Source organism: Geotrypetes seraphini, chromosome 8, assembly GCF_902459505.1.
Source record: "Geotrypetes seraphini chromosome 8, aGeoSer1.1, whole genome shotgun sequence".
Classification (NCBI taxonomy): domain Eukaryota; kingdom Metazoa; phylum Chordata; class Amphibia; order Gymnophiona; family Dermophiidae; genus Geotrypetes; species Geotrypetes seraphini.
In genome coordinates this window covers 27,988,479-28,011,314 of record NC_047091.1, presented here as the reverse complement: position 1 = coordinate 28,011,314, position 22,836 = coordinate 27,988,479, and the positions used below count along the sequence as shown (strand labels likewise).

General features: G+C 43.3%; 1 protein-coding gene across 2 annotated transcripts in view; it reads right to left on the bottom strand.

Moving 5' to 3' along the window:
* Nucleotides 1-22,836, bottom strand: part of LYPLA2 (lysophospholipase 2) — a 184,510-nt gene that overhangs the window by 27,764 nt on the left and 133,910 nt on the right. For both annotated transcript variants that reach the window (XM_033955044.1, XM_033955043.1), the window contains exon 9: nucleotides 8,294-8,470. In XM_033955044.1, the coding sequence (XP_033810935.1) occupies nucleotides 8,294-8,470 (177 nt within the window). The remainder of the gene's footprint in view (nucleotides 1-8,293; nucleotides 8,471-22,836) is intronic.

The window sequence follows — 22,836 nt, the reverse complement described above, 5'->3', positions numbered from 1 at the left end:
CTTGGGGGTTGTAATTCTCATGAATGATGAAAGTCTTGATGTGGCAGATTTACACATTCTCATTCAGTTCAGATAGTTGATAGGCTCCATTCACAAGTTTCCAGCTGCAATTGTTTTTCTGGTAAAAGTTGCGGGCGATGGTGGCTGGCTCCTCAAGCGATCCGCACCTGTGCTGGACGCATTCCCATCTTTCTGTGCCTCCCGGCGAGTATTTATTTTCTGGCTGGCTCCCTTGCTGCAGTCATCTGAGGGTGGCATCAGCACCTCGTGCACAATTCACGGCTGATTTGGAAGCCTTCCGACGTCGTGACGTCAGCGGGAATGCTTCTGACACAGCCGCAGATCGTGCACGAGGAGCGGACGCCATCCGCAGACAACTGCAGCAAGGGAGCTAGCCAGAAAATAAATACTTGCCAGAGGGAGGCACAGAAGGAAGGGAGGGAGAAGCTAGCCCGCACAAAACTCCTTGTTGGGCCGCAGTGGGACACCCCTGGAGTAGGGACAGGGAAGAGGATTGGTGCGCGGCTTTGATGCTGGTGGTGTGATGAACGGGGCTGCTTGTAGATCTGTGGATGCAAGATGACAGCCCAGATCTGCTACTTTAATAATTTCTCTTTGGAACCCTGTAAAGTACTCTGTCCTATCACACCCCCGGAAGCACATCCCAGGTATCCACCACCCTCTAAGTGAAGAAGTACTTCCTGGTATTGGTTCTAAACCTGTCCCCTTTAGTTTCTCTGAGTGCCCTCTTGTTCTTGTAGTTCCTCATAGGCTGAAGAATCTGTCCCTCTCCACATTCTCAATGCCCTTCATGATCTTATATGTCTCTATCATGTCTCTCCTCTGAGTCTCCGCTTTTCCAGGGAGAAGAGTCCCAGTTTCTCTAGCCTGTCTGCGTATGAAAGGTTTTCCATACCCTTTATCATACGTGTAGCTCTTCTCTGGACCCTCTCAAGTATCCATATCCTTCTTCAGGTACGGCGACCAGTACTGAACACAGTACTCCAGATGCGGGCGCACCATCGCTCGATACAGCAGCAGGATAACTTTCTTCGTTCTGGTTGTAATACTCTTCTTGATGATACCCAACATTCTGTTTGCTTTCCTTGAGGCCACTGCGCATTGTGCTGATGGCTTCATCCCAAGTCCTTTTCCTCCAGTACCAACCTCCCCCATTTTGTAGCTGAACCTCGGGTTCTTTTTCCCTACATGCATGACCTTGCATTTCTCCACATTGAAGCTCATCTGCCATTTATTTGCCCACTCCTCCAGCTTGTTCAGATCCCTTTGCAATTCTTCGCATTCCTCTACTGTTCTTACCCTGCTACAGAGTTTGGTGTCATCCGCAAATTTTGTAACTTCACACTTCGTCCCTGTTTCTAGGTCATTAATAAATACATTGAACAGCAGCGGTCCGAGTACTGACCCCTGCGGAACACCGCTTGTGACCTCTCTCCAGTCTGAGTAGTGGCCCTTCACTCTCACCCTCTGCTTCCTGCCTGCTTCCAGACAGAACACCTTCTGCAAGAGGGACCATTTTCCTGGGAACCGGCTGAGGAAGTCTGCCTGAACGTTGTCGACTCCGGCCAAGAGAGACAGAAGATGCACTTCCGCCCAGCTGAACAGCACATAAACCTCCTGGACCAAGTGAGCACTTCTTGTGTCCCCTTGACGATTTACATAGGACACTGCCGTGGCGTTGTTGGAGAAGACCCACACTACTATTTCTTCCAGAATGGGCTGGAGAGCAAATAATGCCAGCCGAATTACCCTGAGCTGCAGAACAATGTTTCTGACAAGGAGTCTACTGCCCCTGAATGTATTAGTCCCCGCAGTGAGCACCCCAACCCATCAGGCTGGCATCCTTCATAACTTGTCCACTCTGACATTCAAAGAAACCTGCCCCGGCAGAGAGCCTCTCCCTGAAAGAGATGACAGTGCGGAGACCACCAAGAGAGGAGGGACTCCTGTAACAGGTGCATGTGAGCTCAGGTCCAGGGAACCGCTTCCAAGGAGGCTGTCATGGATCACAGAACCTGAAGATAAAGCTGGATAGTCCAGAAGAGTTCTGTTTCTGTCTGCATGCCTCAGAAAGAAACACATGACCCTGCCTGGTGATAAAGAGAAGACCCAGATACTCCAGGGACTGGGAAGGTATCAAATTGCTCTTCTTGAAGTTGACAATCCACACCAACACCTGCAACAGGGATACCACCATCTCCACCGCACTTTCGCATTCCAGACGAAAAGGAGTTCGGATCAACCAATCGTCCAGTTAAAGATGGACCTGGATCCCCTGTTGGCGCAGAAAGGCTCGAAGCCGAAGGGTAGTACAGCAAACTGGAAATGCTGTTGCAGAACATGGAAACTCAGAAACTAACGATGCTTTAGATAGATTGGAATATGGAGGTAAGCCTCCGTGAGATTCGAAGACGCTAGAAATTCTCCTGGAGAGACAGTAGCTATGACCGTGCACAGTTTCCATGTGGAAATGAAGAATTCACAAGAAGTGATTGACAGACTTTAGATCCAGAATGGGTCTCCATTTTTCCGAGCCTTTGGTACGATGAAATATAAGGAGTATCTGCCTAAGCCCGATTTATGTTCTGTAATGGGTTCTATCGCTTTGATGTCTAAGAGATGTTGCACAGTAGTGTGCACTCTGGACTTCTTTTCTGACTGACCCGCCAGTCGAGAAACAGATCCGAAGGCAGGCAAAAGAAGTCTATCTTGTGCCCCTCCTGAATGATGTCCAGTGCCCATTGATCCAATGAAATGCGAGTCCACTCCTGATATAACTGAAAAAGGCGACCTTCGGTATGAGGAAGCTCCACCTGACTCCTGGCATCACTGGGTCTTCTTAGGAGCAGTCGCTATTTGGGAACCTGAGGCCACCTGGAATTGAAACTGCTGTAACAAGGATGGTAGCTCTGGGAATATCTCTGGGAGGAAGATCCCTTGGAGTCCTGATGAAATCTGTGGGTGGAATGAAAATTACTACAATCCCCTCCCGTTGACCGATGAGACCTGTTCACAGGGAGAGACTTCGGGCAGCTGCAACACTGGTCATGAGGTCATCCAGACCTTTACCAAAAAGAAGCTGACCCTTGAAAGGAAGTCTGCTTAAAGTGGCCTTGGAGGCAGCATCCCCTGCCCAATGATAGATCCAAAGTGTCCGGCGCATGGCCACTGCATAAGCAGAGACCTTACTAAGAACTCAAATGAGATCATAAAGTGTGTCTACTACATAATCCACCCCATCCTTTACCAGTGGAGGACAGTCAGGTACGTCCGCAGAAGACGCACCGCACAATCTGGAATGACAGGCTCGCACTGCAAAAGAAACAGCTGCTGCCACTCTGATACCTAAAGATGCCACTTCAAAAAAGCTTTTTCAGCATAATGTCCACCCTGTGATCCTGAAAATCCTTAAGCATCACTTCCCCGTCACTAGAGAGAAAATTAGGCGCCAGGGAATAAAGCTTACACATAGCTTTAGACCTGAAATAGCTGTCTGGAGAGTCCCACTGTTCTGTAATCAATCCAAGAAGCTGCGGTTAGGAAAGAAAAAAAAGGTAGCAGCACATTAGAACGGTCCATGACTGAAGTCTGAGAAGTGGAAGGTGGAGAATCCAATTTTAACTCTTTCAGAACATCAGCAATGAGAAGATGGACAGAACCATGCTTTAAAAAGTCTGCATATAGAAGGGTCATCACCCAAATTTGGACTCTCAGGGTGGCCTGTTGACAAGTCCCAGCAAGGATATCAGCCGGATCTAAAATAGAAGCAGTGCCTGGAGACAGCAGAGGCATAATATCCGAATGGCAACTATTGCAATCGAGGTCTGCCGCCACAGGATAAGAGGGTTCCCGAACAGGAGGTTCTGCCACCTGAGAAGGGCTCGATGAGTGGGGTCCACAGAAAAAAACTTTCCAGAGAAGCCAAATAAACCCTACCCTCAGTAACTTTGAAAAACGAGTTTTTAAGTGGTTAGCAAGCCACTCCCGAAATTCCCATAGGAAATAATGGAGGGTTACTCACAGTTCTGCAATGCCAAACCTGTCTAAACAGCAACTAAGTGGAGAAACTTCTCCAAACAACCAGAGTTGAAGATCTTTGAACTATCAGCCAGCCAAACACCGACTATGATCTTGGCCCCCACGGATCCTCACCATGCGGTCAGGGGCAGGAAAGGCAGCCTGCGCCTTGAAACCCGGGTGGGTTTCACTCCAGACGCATACAGCATGTGCTTAAAGGTCACCGGGCAAGCAAACTCGCACGGGAAAGGTGGCACATAGCAGGCTGGCTCCACAGATCCACCAGAGTTTCCTCCACAGGGGACCACCTGGAAGGGGGTCTCAAGGCACTGATGCCACTAAGAAAGCGAACTTTAAGCGGAAAAAGAAAAGAAGCAGAGTAACTGCAAAAGACTTCTGCACGGATTGCTTGCAGAAACTGTAACTGGATATGTTTGCTAGCTCTCAGGCTAAGGGGGCAAAGCATGTGCTCAGAAAAGTGCTAGATTTCTACAACTCCTGGATTGCGGGTTGGGATTGAACACCTATCTGGAAGAGATGTAACAGAATTCACAATTATTTTAGTAACCGAGTACCAGCTGACTAAGAAGCTGCTACCAATAACCTGTTTAGGAGCTGCACGGCCGACCATCGTCATCTTCTGAAGAAAGAAATACTGAAGACCTGAAGGGCTCACAAGTCTGTGTGACCACCAACCAGCAGGTGGAGACAGAGAATAAAGTTATAGGTCCTGGTGTGGTCAGGTATGGATGACAAGCAATTTCAGAGTTTGTTTCCATAGGCTTGCAGATTCCAGGTACTGAAAATAACCACATGAGCAAGCACACTTCTGTTGTAAAAGGGGTCTGAGTAACTATGGATTTTAATAATCAAAAACTAATTTCACATACAAAATATGGGGTAATTCCATGTCAACAGGTCCTCACTTAATATCTTTCTAACCCAAAACTCTGGTTATCTTTAGTAGCGGTTCCTGAAAAAATGTATCAATTTCTGATATGGTCGAGTGGGGAGCACTGAGCACTTGACATGGAATGACCCTGATTTATACGGGCATCCAGATCCTCAGGAATCCAAGCCTTTCAGTGCAGAAGCACACCACCATAAAGGGAGCCCATATAATCATAGGATCTCTACCTTCTCCCAAAATCAGAAATCATAGACAATAACAATCTGATAAAAACAATTTCAGAACTGTGGAGAAAAATGAGTTCCCTACCCCCACCCCCGTCGGCAGGAGCCAAAAAAACTCCATAGAAACATGCAAAAGTAAACCACACTTTGGCCACTGCTGGAAACAGGATACTAGGTTTGATAGACCTTCAGTCTATCCCAATATGGCAAGTCTTATGTTATGCAAAATTCAAGTGTTGTAAAGCAATTGCCAAGTCTTAATAGTTTTCTCCCTGGACTTCCATAAGCTGTGGCCAAGGGCAAATACAAGTTCCAGGAGTAATCACTTATCTTGCATCCCGGAGACTGAAAATAGTCCTCACAATGCTTTAGGTCCTGCAGTTTCCTCCTGCTTCTTCATGCTTTCAGCTCAAATGGAGTCAGCCTCTACAAGGCGATTACATTATCGTGAGCCTTCACCCACCACCACCAGAGTTTTGGTCATTCACAACATTTCTATCCCCAAAATCTAGTCCAGCCTTCAGCCACTAGGCTGCTGCTCATGCTTTTTTAATATACTACTATAGCACTACCAGACATACGCAGCGCTGTATAGAATCGCTAAGAAGACAGTCTAAACAGACAAGACAGATAAGACAGACAAACAGGATGTCATGGATACAGTTAAGGGGAACGGTTAATCTCCTGGCTAGGTTGGTGGGCAGTGGGGAGTAGGGTTATGGATTGAAGGCTATATACAAATGGTGGGTTTTCAGTATGCTTTTAAGGTAAGGGACATAGGGGGCAGCTAGATGAAAGGAACAAAGTATGGAATTGGCAGTGGAGGAGAAAGGTACAGCTAAGAGCAGCTGATCTGAGGAACGGAGTTCTCTGGGAGGTATATAAGAAGAGAGGAGATATATTGAGGGGCAGCAGAATGAACACACTTGTAGGTCAGCAATAGGAGCTTGAACTGTATGCGAAAGCGGATAGGGAGCCAGTGAAGTGATTTAAGCAGAGGGGTGACTTGAGTGTAGCGAGATTGGTAGAAGATGAGTCATGCAGCAGATTTTGCATAGATTGCAGGGGGAAGAGGCGGCACTGCGGGAGACTAGTTAGAAGTAGATTTCAGTAATCTAAGCGCGAGGCTACAAGAGTGTGGATGAGGGTCCAGGTAGTATGCTCAGAGATGAAGGGGCAAATTTTGGTGATATTATAGAGATAGAAGCGACAGGCCTTAGCAGTTTGGTGGATATGCATAGAAAATGAGAGGTCGGAATTGAAGACAACTCCAAGGTTGCGAGTAGAGGAGTTGGAACGATGACAATATTATCTAAAGAGATGGAGAATGGAGGGAGAGGAGCAGAAGGTTTAGGAGGAAAGAGTCTTGGACATGTTTAGTTTTAGATGACGGCAGGACATCCAGGCAGCAGTGTCAGCCAAACAGGCAGAGACTATATATAATATATTCAAGTTTATTAAAAGTTTTTTTGGGGGGGACAAAATAAAACAATTTATACAGGTAAACATACAATCGATGTACACAATTAATTAGTGATACAAAGGGAAAGAGAAGTGAACTACAATTGTTAAAGAAAGTAGAAGAACATTTAAGGAAAAAACAACATCAGGAGGGTAATTGAAAATGTTTTACAAATAAAGCAAGGTCTAAAAGCAAAAGGGAGAAGTTGTGACCTATATATAGATCTGGTTAGGTTTTAAGTATTTGAGCCTGAGATTGTTGATAAAAGAGTTATCCTGTTTATGATTTGAATGCATATTTGTATAGGTGGCTTTTTAATGTGCTTCTAAATTTTTCTAAAGAAGTTTCACCACGCAGATAAACTGGTAACTTGATTGAAAAAATTGTAGCTCTTCTGGTGCCTATTATTTTCAGAGACGGGATGGTCAGCAAATGCTGATCTGTTGATCTTACAGATCTGGCTGGAGAATATGGTATCAAATAACGAAGTAAAAATATTGGTGTGTTGGTTTGTTGAATTTTGAAGGTTAATAGTGCAATTTTATAGATTATTCTATGTGAAATTGGTAAAAGAGGAGTGTCATGATCGTATTTTTTGGAGTTAGTAATAATTTTTATTGCAGTATTTTGTATAATTTGTAACCTTCTTATTTCTTTCTGAGTTATGCCATGGTATAATGTATTGCAGTAATCCAGCCTGGAAATAACCAAGGAATGAATTAGAACATTAAGAGCTTTTGGTTTTAAGACTTTGGCTAAGGATCTAATGAGACGTAGTTTATAAAAACAGTTTTTAACTACGGAGCTAGTCTGATCATGGAAGGATAATTCATGGTCCAATAATACTCCCAGTATTTTTGTCTTCGTTACTTTTTGTAGTGGGAGATTGTCTAAGAGTATTTGTGATGAAAATGTAAGATCCTTTTTCCATGGGAAAAACATTATTGAAGATTTAGATGGATTCAGAGTCAGCATGTTGTCTTTTAGCTATTGACTAATTTGTTTTAACTTATTGTTTATATTTGTTACCTCATTAGAATCAGCAGTATTTAATGGATATAAAAGCTGGATATCATCTGCGTAGACAAAAGCGGAGAATCCAATGGATTGACTTAAAATGAGAAGTGGTGCTAAAAAGATATTGAATAGAAGAGGGGACAAAATTGAACCTTGAGGGATACCATAAGAGTTTGTATAGTTATTTGATGATGAATTGTTGAAGATAACTTTAGCTGACCTATCTTTAAAGTATGATTTAAACCAATTTAGAACTTGGCCATAAATACCAATGGAAGGCAGTCTCTTGATGAGTAAATGATGGTCGATGGTGTCAAATGCTGCTGATAAATCAAGTGAAATCAAAATTACAGATTTGTGGTGATCTAAGTAATATTGAATGTTAGTTGTAAGACTTATCATAGAGTGTTCTGTTGAATGATTAGATCTGAAACCTGTCTGATATAAAATATGAACAGCTTTTTTATTCAACAGACCCAAATAATAATTACATTTCTCATAACCACAGAAAACACATTATCTGCAAAATTAGTATGCAGTGTTACCTCCAAGGAAGGGAAGAGCTGCTAAATTCAAACACAACCAAGAAGGAAAGTTGTCCTGGATCCAGCAAGAGCAACTCAGCTGTTGCTGTATACTGACCTGTGGACAGGAGCTGTGCATCATGCCAGGGTATGTTTTAAATTGAACTTTTGAGGGATTAACTATAGATTTGAGTTTTTCTGATGTGAGGGCTCCAAATCGAACTGGAATCATGGGATCCATCTCTCCATGACACTGCAGGATGGGTGTATCCTTATTCATAGTACCACTTGCAGCCTAAAGTTCAAAGCAGAAAGTCTCAGCAAATATTACAAATGGTACAAAAATCAGTTACTTACTGTAACAGGTGTTATCCGGGGACAGCAGGCAGATATTCTCACTTATGGGTGAAATCATCCAAGGAGCTTAGTACGAACTGTAAGAAAAGTGTACTGTCATTTTAAGTTTTAAGAAACTTCATGACTGCCCGCACCGCGCATGCGCGAGTGCCTTCCCGCCCAACGCCCACTCATGTTACCTCGGTTCCGTAAGCAAGCTAAGAAGCCAACCAAGAGAGGTGGGTGGGATGTGAGAATATGTGCTTGCTGTCCCTGGATAACACCTGTTATGGTAAGTAACTGTGCTTTATCCTAGGACAAGCAGGCAGCATATTCTCACATTTGGGACTCATATGTGGCCAATGAAGGAAATACATATTTAATACTGCTTGGCTGAAGTAATGCTCCTTTCTGGATAAAGATTCCAGATAGAAGTGAGGCACAAACATGTAAACTGAGGACCAAGTAGCTGCAATGCAGAATTTATCCCTGGGAGTGGAATGTAAGAATGCAACTGAAGCCACAATAGCTGAGATCTTACATGCTAAGAGATCCCCCAAGTACAGCTGAAACATGGCAAAATAAATATCGACTGCTAGGAATGCGGAAATAGATTTTTAGGGAGAGGCTAAGCCAACCCCTGTGGAAGGAAGGGGATGAACCGGTGAGAAGAGGTTCTGTATGGCTTAGTTACTTGTAAGAGAAAGCGAAGGTTCATTTGTAGTCCAAGGAATGAAGAGCCCTTCCTCCAGGATGATAATCAGGCTTTAGAGAGAAATGATGAAATGCTTATGACATGCCATGACTTTTGTTGTCCAAAATAAAGGAGGGGTACAGAGAAACCACATGGCTCAAATGAATGGTCCAACAGTTTGGTGAAAAGAAGTTGAGGATCGACAAGTCCTGTTACAAAGCTGGAAACAGAGGATGAGCAGGTTACTGACTTGAACAGGGAAAGTACCCATAACCCTATGGCGAACTCTGAGTAAGGCGAAAAGCTTGAGAGGGGTAGAAATATATTCCCAGAAAGAGAATATGAACTAGGATAAAGATTGAGAAAATAAAGAGTTTAGAACAGTGAAAACCATCTCCACCACTCCTCACAGCAAGAGTTTGGTAGGATGAGAAAACCCCCCAGCATCTGCTGAAGGCACTCTGAAATGCACCAAGATGTAAAATAAATCCTGTACTCTTCAGAGAATATTCTTTGACCGTGGCTAAACAGAAAAAAGAACCACGGCTGCCTAATCCACCAGGAGCTTCAAGAAGCATGGAGGTTGAGTCCTGCTGAAGCTGAATTAGCAAATTGATAATGAGAGGAATTGGAGGAATTGCACAGAGGGACTAGTCCATTCCATGCAGGAGAAAGACAGTCATTGCTAGAAGGTGAGGAGAATATTGTTCAGACCAAAAAGGCAATTTTTGATTGAAAGAGAACAGAAAAAAATATATATATAACGAGTAATTTCCCATGTCCAAATGTTTTAAGTCCCTTGACAGAAAGCCAGAGAACTAGAATCTCTTGCTGAAGTGTAGAATTTAGTGCAAAGAGCAACTCAGCAAACAAGGAGAAGTTGAGTTGAAGCACGTTTGAGCACAGAAATTATCTGTGTTAAAAGCAACATGAGAGAAATGTAAGAGATCTCTATGAAACACCCAGTAGGAACAAATCTGGAATGTTCAAAATGACTTCAGAATGTATAAACAGATATAAATATAGATAGACTATATAGAAGAAACTGTCCCTCCAGAGACATGGCTGAAATAAGCTGAAGCAAAAAGAATGTAGTGGCCTCGTCCTCCCCTATAGCCACTTCCAAACCTCCAGGCCTTTCAAAATTAAAAGAAAATGGAATAAAAAGTTTTGTGGTGAATGTTTATTAAAGAATAGGTGTAGGGAAAAATAGTTGAATGAAATGGATGCCTTGTGGAAGGTACTGTAAAAACATTGATGGTACAGTGGAAGACATGGTTCAAGGAAAAAACCCTTGGTTGAACCTGCACTGAAAAAAAAGCAGTGCAAAGAGTTCAACATTGATGGTATAGTGAAGGCAAGCTCCGATTGATTCAGACGAATTGGGCAGAGTTATGAGCAATTGCCACTGAATCAATCTAAGGCCACTAGCACATTTGTCGCTGTTGCAGTGGCTGCCCAGAAACGGAAGGTGTAGAAGGTGTCATCAAGAAGGCTTCAGGTACATAGGAGGATGGGGAAATACATGGAAGGACAAGAAGCTATATTGCACTGATGGGCTACATATTACTACAGCAGGAAAAAGAAACCTTGCAGAGAAATTTAGACAATGTTTCTAGGCATTTAAACTAGAAGATGGGGGTGGTGTATGTACGAAGGAAAATTATAGAGACCACCCCCGGCAAAAGAAAAGATGTGATAGTAAAGATTGCAACATAAGCAATATCAGCAACTCATTTCTTAGTATTGCAACGGAAAGTGAAACGAAACAAAAATCTATACAAAAAAGGAGATTATTGCTGAAAAATAGCTGGAAAGCGATGACCACAAATGCTCGCAATCTAAGCAACAAAGTTCATGATCTGCAAGCCCTGATGTTAGAGGCAGATCTAGATATTGTCGCTATCACAGAGACATGGTTCAGTGAATCACATGGATGGGATGCAAACATACCGGGATATAATCTTTTTAGGAAGGACAGAGATGGTCAAAAAGGTGGAGGAGTAGCTCTCTATGTAAAGATCAATATCCAAGCGATCGAAATGCAAGGGACCTGGGGAGAGGAAGAAGCAATATGGATTGCTCTGAAAAGAGAAGATGGAACTTCTATCTACGTGGATGTAGTCTACAGACCTCCGATTCAATCACAGCAAATTGATAAGGATCTGATTATGGATATCCAAAAGTTTGGAAGGAAAGAGGAGGTGCTGCTGTTGGGAGATTTCAACCTGCCGGATGCGGACTGGAATGTTCCGTCTGCGGAATCAGAAAGAAGTAGGGAGATAGTGGATGCCTTTCAAGAGGCTCTGCTCAGACAAATGGTGACGGAACCCACAAGGGAAAAAGCGATATTGGATCTGGTCCTCACAAATGGAGAGAGTATCTCTAATGTTCGAGTGGGTGCTCACCTGGGAAGTAGCGATCATCAAACGGTTTGGTTTGATATAACGGTTAAAGTGGAGAGCAGCCGCACGATACTTAAAGTCCTAGATTTCAAACGTACGGGAGAGTACCTGAAGAAAGAGCTGTTAGGATGGGAGGACATAAGAGAAGTGGAAAGACAGTGGTCTAAGCTGAAAGGAGCGATAAAAATGGCTACGGACCTTTATGTGAAGAAAATAAATAAAAACAAGAGAAAAAAGAAACCGATATGGTTCTCCAAACTAGTGACGGAGAAAATAAAGGCGAAAGAGTTGGCATTCATGAAATATAAAAAAAACCCAAGAAGAGGAGTGCAGAAAGGACTACAGGGTGAAACTGAAAGAAGCCAAGAGAGAGAGACGTCTGGCGGAAAGCACAGGTGGAAGAACCTATGGCTAAAAATGTAAAAAAGGGAGACAAAAATTTTTTCTGACATATTAGTGAAAGGAGGAAGATGAAAAATGGAATTGCTAAACTAAAAGATGCTGGGAACTAATATGTGGAGAGTGATGAGAAAAAATGTGCTAAACAAATACTTTTGTTCTGTGTTCACAGAAGAAAATCCTGGAGAAGGACTGAGATTGTCTGGCAAAGATACACAAGAAAATGGAGCAGATTCTGCACCGTTCACAGAGGAGAGTGTTTACGAGCAACTTGAAAAACTGAAGGTGGAAAAAGCAATGGGACCAGACAGGATCCATTCCAGGATACTAAGGGAGTTCAGAGAGGTTCTGGCGAGTCCTATTAAAGACTTGTTCAACAAATCTCTGGAGATGGGAGTGGTTCCTGGGGATTGGAGGAGAGTGGATGTGGTCCCTATTCACAAAAGTGGTCACAGGGAGGTTGTTGGAAAAATAATGGAAGTGTAGCTGAAAGAAAGGATAGTGTACTTCCTTGAATCTAATGGGTTACAGGATCCGAGGCAACATGGCTTTACAAAAGGTTGAATTTTTTGATTGGGTGACCAGAGAGCTGGAACAAGAAAATATGCTAGATGTAATTTACTTAGATTTCAGCAAAGTCTTTGATACGCTTCCTCATAGGACGCTTTGAACAAACTTGAAGGGCTGAAGTTAGGACCCAAAGTGGTGAACTGGGTTAGAAACTGGCTGTTGGACAGAAGCCAGAGGTTGGTGGTTAATGGAAGTCGCTCGGAGGAAGGAAAGGTGAGTAGTGGAGTCCCTCAGGGTTTGGTGCTAGGGCCGATCCTGTTCAATATGTTTGTGAGCGACATCGCTGAAGGATTAGAAGGAAAAGTATGCCTTTTTGCAGATGATAACAAGATTTGTAACAGAGTAGACACCGAAGAGGGAGTGGAAAATATGAAAAAGGATGTGAAAAAGTTAGAGGAATGGTCTAATGCCTAGCAACTAAAATTCAATGCAAAGAAATGCAGAATAATGCATTTGGGGATTAATAATCGGAAGGAACCGTATATGCTGGGAGTGAGAAGGTGATATGCAAGAACGGGGAGAGGGACCTTGGGGTGATAAGTGTCCAATGATCTAAAGGTGAAAAAACATTGTGACAAGGCAGTGGCTGCTGTCAGAAGGATGCTGGGCTGTATAAAGAGAGGCGTATATAGTAGAAGGAAGAAGGTGTTTATGCCCCTGTACAGGTCATTGGTAAGACCCCACTTGGAGAACTGTGTTCAGTTTTGGAGACCGTATCTGGCGAAGGATGTAAGAAGACTTGAAGCGGTCCAGAGGAGGGCGACGAAAATGATAGGAGGCTTGCGCCAGAAGACGTATGAGGAGAGACTGGAAGCCCTGAATATGTATACCCTAGAGGAAAGGAGGGATGGGGAGAAATGATTCAGACGTTCAAATACTTGAAGGGTATTAACGTAGAACAAAATCTTTTCCAGAGAAAGGAAAATGGTAAAACCAGAAGATATAATTTGAGGTTGAGGGGTGGTAGATTCAAGAGCAATGTTAGGAAATTCTACTTTACGGAGAGGGTGGTGGATGCCTGGAATGCGCTCCCTAGAGAGGTGGTAGAGAGGAAAACTGTGACTGAGTTAAAAGAAGCGTGGGATGAACACAGAGGATCTAGAAATGGGCAGAGAAATGGCAGATGAATTTTAATGTGGAAAAGTGCAAAGTAATGCATTTGGGCAGAAAGAACAAGGAACATGAGTATAGAATGTCAGGTGCAACTCTGGGTAAAAGCGAACAAGAAAAGGACCTGGGTGTACCGATAGATAGGAACCTGAAACCGTTGGCATAATGCGCGGCAGCGGCAAAGAAAGCAAATAGAATGTTAGGCATGATAAAGAAAGGAATCACAAGTAGATCGGAGAAAGTTATAATGCCGCTTTATAGGGCAATGGTCAGACCACACTTGGAATACTGTGTCCAACATTGGTCTCCCAACCTATAGAAGGATATAAAACTGCTAGAGAGGGTGCAGAGACGAACAACGAAGCTAATAAAAGGTATGGAGAACTTGGAATATGAGGAACGACTTAAGAGACTGGGATTGTTCTCCCTTGAGAAAAGGAGACTGCACAGGAATATGATCGAGACTTTCCAAAATACTGAAAGGAATCGACAAAATAGAGCAGGAAAAAAAATTATTTACAATGTCCAATGTGACACGGACAAGAGGACATGAACTGAAGCTAAGGGGGGGGACAAGTCCAGGACAAATATCAGGAAGTTCTGCTTCACGCAACGAGTGGTGGACACCTTGAATGCTCTCCCAGAGGAGGTTATTGCGGAATCCACCATTCTTGGATTTTAAAGCAAACTAGATGCACATCTCCTTACGAGAGGCATAGAGGGATATGTACAACTGGCTGGGCCTCTGCGTGTGCAGATCACCGGACTTGATGAACCGAAGGTCTGATCCGGCAGTTCTTATGTTCTTAGAAAATAATATTAAATATTGAACTAAGGCTAGTACTGGGCAGACTTGCATGGTCTGTGTCTGTATATGGCCATTTGGGTGAGGATGGGCTGAAGAGGGCTTCAATGGCTGGGAAGGTTTAGATGGGATGGAGTAGGTTTTAACAGAGATTTCGGCAGTTGGAACCCAAGCACAGTACCGGGTAGAGCTTTGGATTCTTGCCCAGAAATAGCTAAAAAGAAAAATTTTAATTGAATCAGGTTGGGCAGACTGGATGGACCATTTGGGTCTTTATCTGCCGTCATCTACTATGTTACTATGTAAGGAGAATGTCTCCAATGTGGAGGTTGTTTAGTAGATTTCCTTGAAGAAAAAGACTTAGACTTTGCTTTATTTAAAGTATTCCAAGTCTGCCCATGTTGAGCTAATTTCTGTGCAGCAACCTCGATGGACTCGCCAAAAAGCTCCCTCCTTAGGCATGGAATATTGGCCAATCTATTTTGGAGATTGAGGTCTATATCAGAGTGTTTGAACCAAGCTAGGCATCTCATAGCTATTGACATAGCAGACACTGGAAGATAGTTGAAAAGCATCATTGATCACCTTGACGGACACAATCTGATGAGGACCAGCCAGCACGGCTTTAGCAAAGGAAGATCTTGCTTGACAAACTTACTGCACTTCTTCGAGGGAGTAAACAGGCAGATAGACAAGGGTGACCCAGTCAACATTGTATAAGTGGATTTTCAGAAGGTGTTTGATAAGGTCCCGCATGAACGACTACTTCGAAAAATTGCGAGCCATTGAATCGAGGGTGACATACTCACGTGGATTAAAAACTGGTTGGTGGATAGAAAACAGCGAGTGGGGGTAAATGGACAATACTCGGACTGGAAAAGCATCACAGGGTTCGGTGCTTGGGCCCGTGCCAAACAAATTTACTGCACTTCTTTGAGGGGGTGAACAGCCAGTTGAACAAAGAGGAACCCATAGACATGGTGGAATTTATTGCCCCAATATATAAAAAATGAAAAAGACATTCCCTCTTAAGAAATCTTTAAAAACATTTCTTTTTAAAAAGATTTTTAATACATAAAAATTTTGTTTTTTAATAAAAATTTTTTCGTTTCAAGAATTTTACTACCTCCTCAATGTTTTACCCTTAAATGTGTTTCTTATTATAAGATATGTAACTTTAACCTCCCTTTCCTCCCAATTGTTTTTTGTCTTGTCTAATATCTAATGTTTATATATTTATTGTATGTTTTTATCTTAATTAATTGTATTTTAATGTACATCGCTTTGTATAAAGATATAGCGATTTATCAAATATTTAATAAACCTTGAAACCTTGAAACATCATTTACCTCGACTTCCAAAAGGCCTTTGACAAGGTACCCCATGAGCGGCTACTTAGGAAACTGTGGAACCACGGGGTGGAAGGGGACGTACACAGATGGGTCAAACACTGGTTGGCAGGCAGAAGACAGAGGGTTGGAGTGAAGGGTCACTACTCGGGCTGGAGGAAGATCACGAGCGGAGTTCCACAAGGGTCTGTACTGGGACCGCTGCTGTTTAATGTATTTATTAATGACCTGGAAACGGGGACGAAATATGAAGTTATAAAATTTGCGTATGACACTAAACTCTGTAGAAGGGTTAGAACTACGGAAGAGTGTGAGGACCTACAAAGGGACCTAAACAAACTGGAGGAGTGGGCGAATAAATGGCAGATGAAATTCAATGTAGGGAAATGTAAGGTCATGCATATAGGGAGAAAGAACCCGATGTTCAGCTACCAAATGGGGGGATTAGTATTAGAGGGAAGTAACCTTGAAAGAGATTTGGGTGTACTGGTGGATACAACAATGAAGTCAATGGCAATGCAGCAGCCGCGAAGAAGGCAAACAGAATGTTGGGTATTATTAAGAAGGGTATTACGACCAGAACAAAAGAAGTCATCCTGCCGTTGTATCGGGCAATGGTGCGCCCGCACCTGGAGTACTGTGTTCAGTATTGGTCACCGTACCTTAAGAAGGATATGGCAACACTTGAGAGGGTCCAGAGGAGAGCGACACGAATGATTAAGGGCATGGAAAACCTCTCATACACTGAAAGATTGGCGAGACTGGGGCTCTTCTCCCTGGAAAAGCGGAGACTCAGAGGAGATATGATAGAGACCTACAAGATCATGAAGGGCATAGAGAAAGTAGAGAGGGACAGATTCTTCAAACTTTCAAAACATATAAGAACAAGAGGGCATTCAGAAAAATTGGAAGGGGACAGATTCAAAACAAATGCTAGGAAATTTTTCTTTACCCAGCGTGTGGTGGACACCTGGAATGCACTTCCAGAGGACGTAATAGAACAGAGTATGGTACTGGATTTCAAGAAAGGATTGGACAAATTCCTGCTGGAAAAAGGGATAGAGGGGTATAGATAGGGAGCTACTGCGCAGGTCCTGGACCTGTTGGGCCGCCGTGTGGGCGGACTGCTGGGCATGATGGACCTCAGGTCTGACCCAGTGGAGGCATTGCTTATGTTCTTATGTTAACATATTTATAAATGACCTGGAAATTGGTACAAGCGAGGTGATTAAATTTGCAGACGATACAAAGTTATTCAGAGTAGTGAAGACACAGAAGGATTGCAAAGACCTGCAAAGTGACAAACACGCTCGAGAAATGGGCCGAGACATGGCAAATGAGGTTTAACGTGGATAAGTGTAAGGTGATGCATGTCAGTAACAAAAATCTTTTTTTTTTTTTTTTTTAATTATTTATTTCTATATTCAACAAAATTTACAAGAATACATCTTGCTACAATAAACACAGGAAGGCAAAAACAACACAGAAGTATTATAAACTCATACATATAGAAATAAAAAATATTTCTTTATCCCCTTCTTAGACCTCAATTTTTGGGGGGTGGTCATCCAAGAAAATATATGAGAGAAAAATTAAAGAAGAATTTAATTAACAAATAGGATTAATGTATCTAAGCGCCAGCTATTAAAATTTCATTATCCCTCAGTCCCTAATGATCTTCTTCACATCTAGGAATTCCTTCAGATGGTTTAGAGAAAAAAAAAGTGTATTTGACTCCCAAATACTTAACCAAGCATTTGCAGGGGTATGCTAGAAGAAACGTTGCTCCCAAATTAATAGTATCTTGACGCATAGAAATAAATTCTTTCCTCCGTTCTTGCGTAGTCTTTGCAACGTCAGGGTATATCCATATTTTCTGTTCCCCAAATAACTTTGTGAGTTTTTAAAGAACAATTTCATAATCATGTTCACATCTTGTTCAAAAACAAATGATACTAAGAGCGTAGCTCTATCAGTGTCAGCAGTTATTTGTTCAAGAAAAGCAGTCACGTCAGCAAATTCTATTTCTTTATTTTTTTATCTTTCTCAATCTCATTCTCTCCTCCATCTCTTCCAGGTATCTTCTTATTTGGTAAATAGTAAATTTTATTTATTGGAGGAATGCAATTTGAGGAAATCTTTAAATTTTCAATCAAATATCTTTTCAATAAGTCAAAAGGCAATATACCCGGAATTTGGGGAAAATTTAAAATACGGAGGTTCAAGCGTCTATTAAAATTTCCAAATTTCTCTAATTTTTTATGTATAGAAGTACTATCTTTGATAGAAGCCACCTTAAACTGTTGTAAATGCAGTATCTCCTCCTGCATCTGCTTAGTTTGAGCAACAGAGTTCAATTTCATTGTTTCCACAGTTTTAGTCAATGAGTCTAAATTCTCCACTATTTTAGTTACCTCCTCCGACGATTTTTCCATTTTTGTCTCCATCCGCTGAAGCAAAGACCAGATATTGTGTAAGGAAACCTCCGTCGGTGAAGACAAATTCTTCCCACTCTTGCTTGCTTCCATCAGCTGACCAAACTCGGATGCCGTACCCCCGCCAGGAGACCCCGCGCATCCACTTCCGGGATCGCATGCCTCCCGCCCCAGCTCCTCGGCGGTCGCTAGACACGGAAGTGTGAGGGCAACCGGAGGAGACAAGGATGTTTCAATGCCCGAAAGGGCAAGCGACTCCCTCACCTCGCCGCCCAAAGCCAGGCTCTCCACTCCGGAAAATGCTGGTGCCGGAAGAGCAGAAAAGAAGCGGTCCATGGTTTGCTGGAGCGGGGTGGACGCCAGGGCCGGCGAGGAAGGACCCCTAACCACCCCTTTCCTCTTCGTATGGGGCATCGAGGTATAATTTATTATTAGAAATAAGCAAACTCGGAGAGATCTCAGCTTGTCTCTCACTGCTCCTCACATCGCCGCCATCTTGACACCAGTAACAAAAATCTTATACACGGATACAGGCTGTCCAGTGCAGTACTCGGAGAGACACCCCCCCCCCCAAAGGAAAGAGACTTGGGAGTACTGGTAGACAAGTCAATGAAGCCGTCCGCACAATGCGTGATGGCAGCAAAAACGGCAAACAGAATGCTAAGAATGATTAAGAAGGGGATCACAGACAGATCAGAGGAGATTATCATGCCGCTGTACTGGGCCATGGTACACCCCCACCTGGAATACTGCATCCAGCACTGGTTGCCGTACATGCAGAAGGACATAGTACTACTCGAAAGGGTCCAGAGAAGAAAAACTAAAATGGTTAAGGGGCTGGAGGAGTTGCCATACAGTGAGAGATTAGAGAAACTGGGCCTCTTCTCTCTTGAAAAGAGGAGACTGAGAGGGGACATAATCGAAACATTCAAGATATTGAAGGGAATTGACTTAGTAGAGAAAGAGAGACTGTTCACCCTCTCCAAGGTAGAGAGAACGAGAGGGCACTCTCTAAAGTTAAAAGGGGATAGAAATCTGGAATGCTCTTCTGGAGGCTGTTATAGGGGAAAACACCCTCCAGGGATTCAAGACAAAGTTAGACAAGTTCCTGCTGAACCAGAAAGTACCAGGTAAGGCTAGACTCAATTAGGGCACTGGTCTTTGACCTAAGGGCCACCACGGGAGCAGACTGCTGGGCACAATGGACCACTGGTCTGACCCAGCAGTGGCAATTCTTATATTCTTATCAGAGAGTGATCTTGGAATATACTTTCTGGTCTGTGACAAGAGTATGAATAGTCCGCTGAAATTCCAACAGATGCTCTGAAAGAATGGATTGCTCAAAAACGGTCAGCCATCGTACATGTTGTTGAAGATACAAAGACATGTAGAAAGTGTAATTAATAATTCTATTCAACAGCATAGAGTTTTGATAAAGGCAACATCCAAACTTGTCCATAGAATGCCCTTCACGTCCCAGAGGCAATGAGGCATGAACTCTGGTAGGAAAATATTTTTTGAGGGTCGATTCTACTAATAATGAATGATGTGGAAGTTGTGGACCATCAAATCCTGGAGTAGAGAAAATTCTATGAAGTAAATTCATCTTCTCCAGAGCAGCCTTGACAGATAAGGGCATCGTCCAATTTTTGAAAAGGATTTGTTTTAACATATCATACAATGGCAATTTGAAGAGTTCTTTGGCAGGCCCAAGAAAATTACTACTACTACTAATTATTTCTATAGCGCTACCAGATGTACGCAGCGCAGTACAGAGTCATAAAGAACACAGTTCCTACTCTAAAGAGCTTACAATCTAAACCAGGGGTGTCCAACCTGCGGCCCCATGAAGCATTTTGCGCGGCCCTGGTCAAGGGCAATGCAGTGTTTTCCTCTGCTGCCCCCAGGTGTTTACCATCTTGCCAGCTCCCTCTGTCTTGCTGCAGCGTTTGTGCAGCCCCAGAAACATTTTTTTCGGCCAATGCGGCCCAAGGAAGCCAAAAGGTTGGACACTCCTGATCTAAACAGACAAGACAGACAAACAGGATGTCATGGATACAGTTAAGGGAAAAAATGTCTAGAAGAAGCCCTGCAACGTTTTTGGTACCAGTCCAATGAAGAGGCAGAAGAGGATCAATTAACTTCCTGATGCCTCTTCAAAAAAGGAGTTTGATTGAAGTAGGAACTCCGATGCCTTGGTCTGGAGCGCCTCACAGAAGACAACGACTTGGCCAGAAGTAGCAGCTCGAAGGTGAGCATTGCTGAGAAGAAGTAGAACATCAATGTGAAGAACCATACCTAGAGGAAGAATGGCGTCGAGAGATAGAACTAACACGCCTCATAGAAAATCCTTGAGCAGTATTTCAATGCTCAAATGGATCGGTGGTATCTGTACCTTGATCCCTATGTTCAGGTTGGGCCGGTACCAAGAGAGTTGATTGTAGAAGATGCATGCAATGTGACTTAAAGACAGTGGCAATCTCCCTGTGAAAGAACTCATCGAGCTTCTCCCAGAAAGAGTGCACCAGTAGCGATGGCTCAACAACCGGTACCGTCGGTGCAGCAGGTTGCTTTGGTATGGGTGACCTGACAGAAGATGCATCCCGTATGGGAGAAACAACCTGCAGATCAGCAGAATGACAACGGCGTCTTTTGGTCTGCATCAAGAGACTCATTGCCGTCAAGGCCTGTGACACTTGCTTCTATAAACTTTGTCTTATTGGCTCCATAACCTTTGTTCTTGAAACTGTCTCTATTCAAACACTTATTCACTCTCATATTGATTACTGTAATTCTTTATATCACAGAATAACTCAAAAGAAAACCCATGAATTACAGCTGATCCAAAACACTGCCATCAAACTTATTTAGAAAGCAAGGAAATACAACCATGTCACCCCACTACTTTGAGAAGCGCATTGGTTACCAGTCTAACACTGTACTATATATAAAATACTTCTGTTCATCTTCAAAATAAAAACTTACCGGCTCCCCAGCTTTTCTCAACAAATATCTCATTCCCTATACTTCATCTAGGACCCTTAGATCCGCCAATCAGAACTTAAAGCAGTTACTTACCATAACAGTTGTTATCCAGGGACAGCAGGCAGATATTCTCACACATGGGTGTCGTCACCGACGGAGCCCCGCAGCGGAAAGCCTCGAAAGCAAACTTGCTTGAAGATCTCGAGCTTTCGAGTGCTGCACCACGCATGCGCGCGTGCCTTCCCGCCCAAACTAGGGGGCGCATCTCCTGTGAGGATCCTCAGTTCAGATACCTAGCCAATAAGCCAACCAGGGGAGGTGGGAGGGTTGTGAGAATATCTGCCTGCTGTCCCTGGATAACAACTGTTACGGTAAGTAACTGTGCTTTATCCCAGGATAAGCAGGCAGCATATTCTCACACATGGGTGACCTCCAAGCTAAGCAAAAAGGGATGGAGGGAAGTTGGCAGTTAAGAAAAAAGATTTTGCAAAACAGATTGGCCAAAATGGCCATCCCTCCTAGATAAAGTATCCAGACAGTAAGGAGAGGTGAATGTATGAACCGAGGACCAAGTGGCAGCCTTGCAGATTTCCTCAATAGGAGTTGATCTGAGGAAAGCTACAGACGCCGCCATAGCTCAAACTTTGTGGCCCGTCACTTGACCTTGTAGAGGAAGACCAGCCTGAGCATAGCAGAAAGAGATGCAAGCAGCTATCCAATTGGAGATGGTACTCTTTGAGATAGGACGTCCCAACCTATTCGGATTAAAAGAGATGAAGAGTTGAGGTGATGTTCTGTGAGGTTGAGTGCGTTGGAGGTAGAAAGCTAAGGCACGTTTGCAATCTAAAGTATGAAGGGCCGCCTCTCCAGGATGAGAATGCGGCTTTGGAAAAAAGACTGGCAAAACAATAGATTGGTTGATGTGAAATTCAGAAACAACTTTAGGCAAGAATTTAGGATGTGTACGAAGGACTACCTTATCATGGTGAAAAATCATGAAAGGTGGGTCCGAAACCAAAGCTTGCAGCTCACTAACTCGTCGAGCAGAAGTGAGGGCAATCAAGAACACAGCTTTCCAAGTGAGATACTTGAGATGAGCCTTGTCAAGAGGTTCAAAAGGAGGTTTTATCAGTTGAGCCAAAACAACATTAAGATCCCAAACCACAGTAGGCGGTTTTAAGAGGTGGATGAAGATTAAAAAGCCCCTTCATAAATCGGGAAACCAAGGGATGCGCAGAAAGAGGTTTCCCATCCAGAAGGTGATGAAAAGCAGCAATAGCACTGAGATGGACTCGAATAGATGTAGATTGAAGGCCCGATTGGGACAAGTGAAGCAAATAGTCCAACACTGATGCTAAGGAGGAAGATCTTGGAAGATGCTGATGAGTGGAACACCAAGAAGAAAACCTAGTCCACTTCTGGCCATAACATTGACGAGTGGATGGCTTCCTGGAAGCAAGAAAAACATCTTGAACAGACCGAGAGAATTGAGAAGAGTCTGTTACGCAGAAAGGTACCAAGCTGTCAAGTGTAGAGAATGCAGATTGGGATGAAGCAAGGACCCTTGACTCTG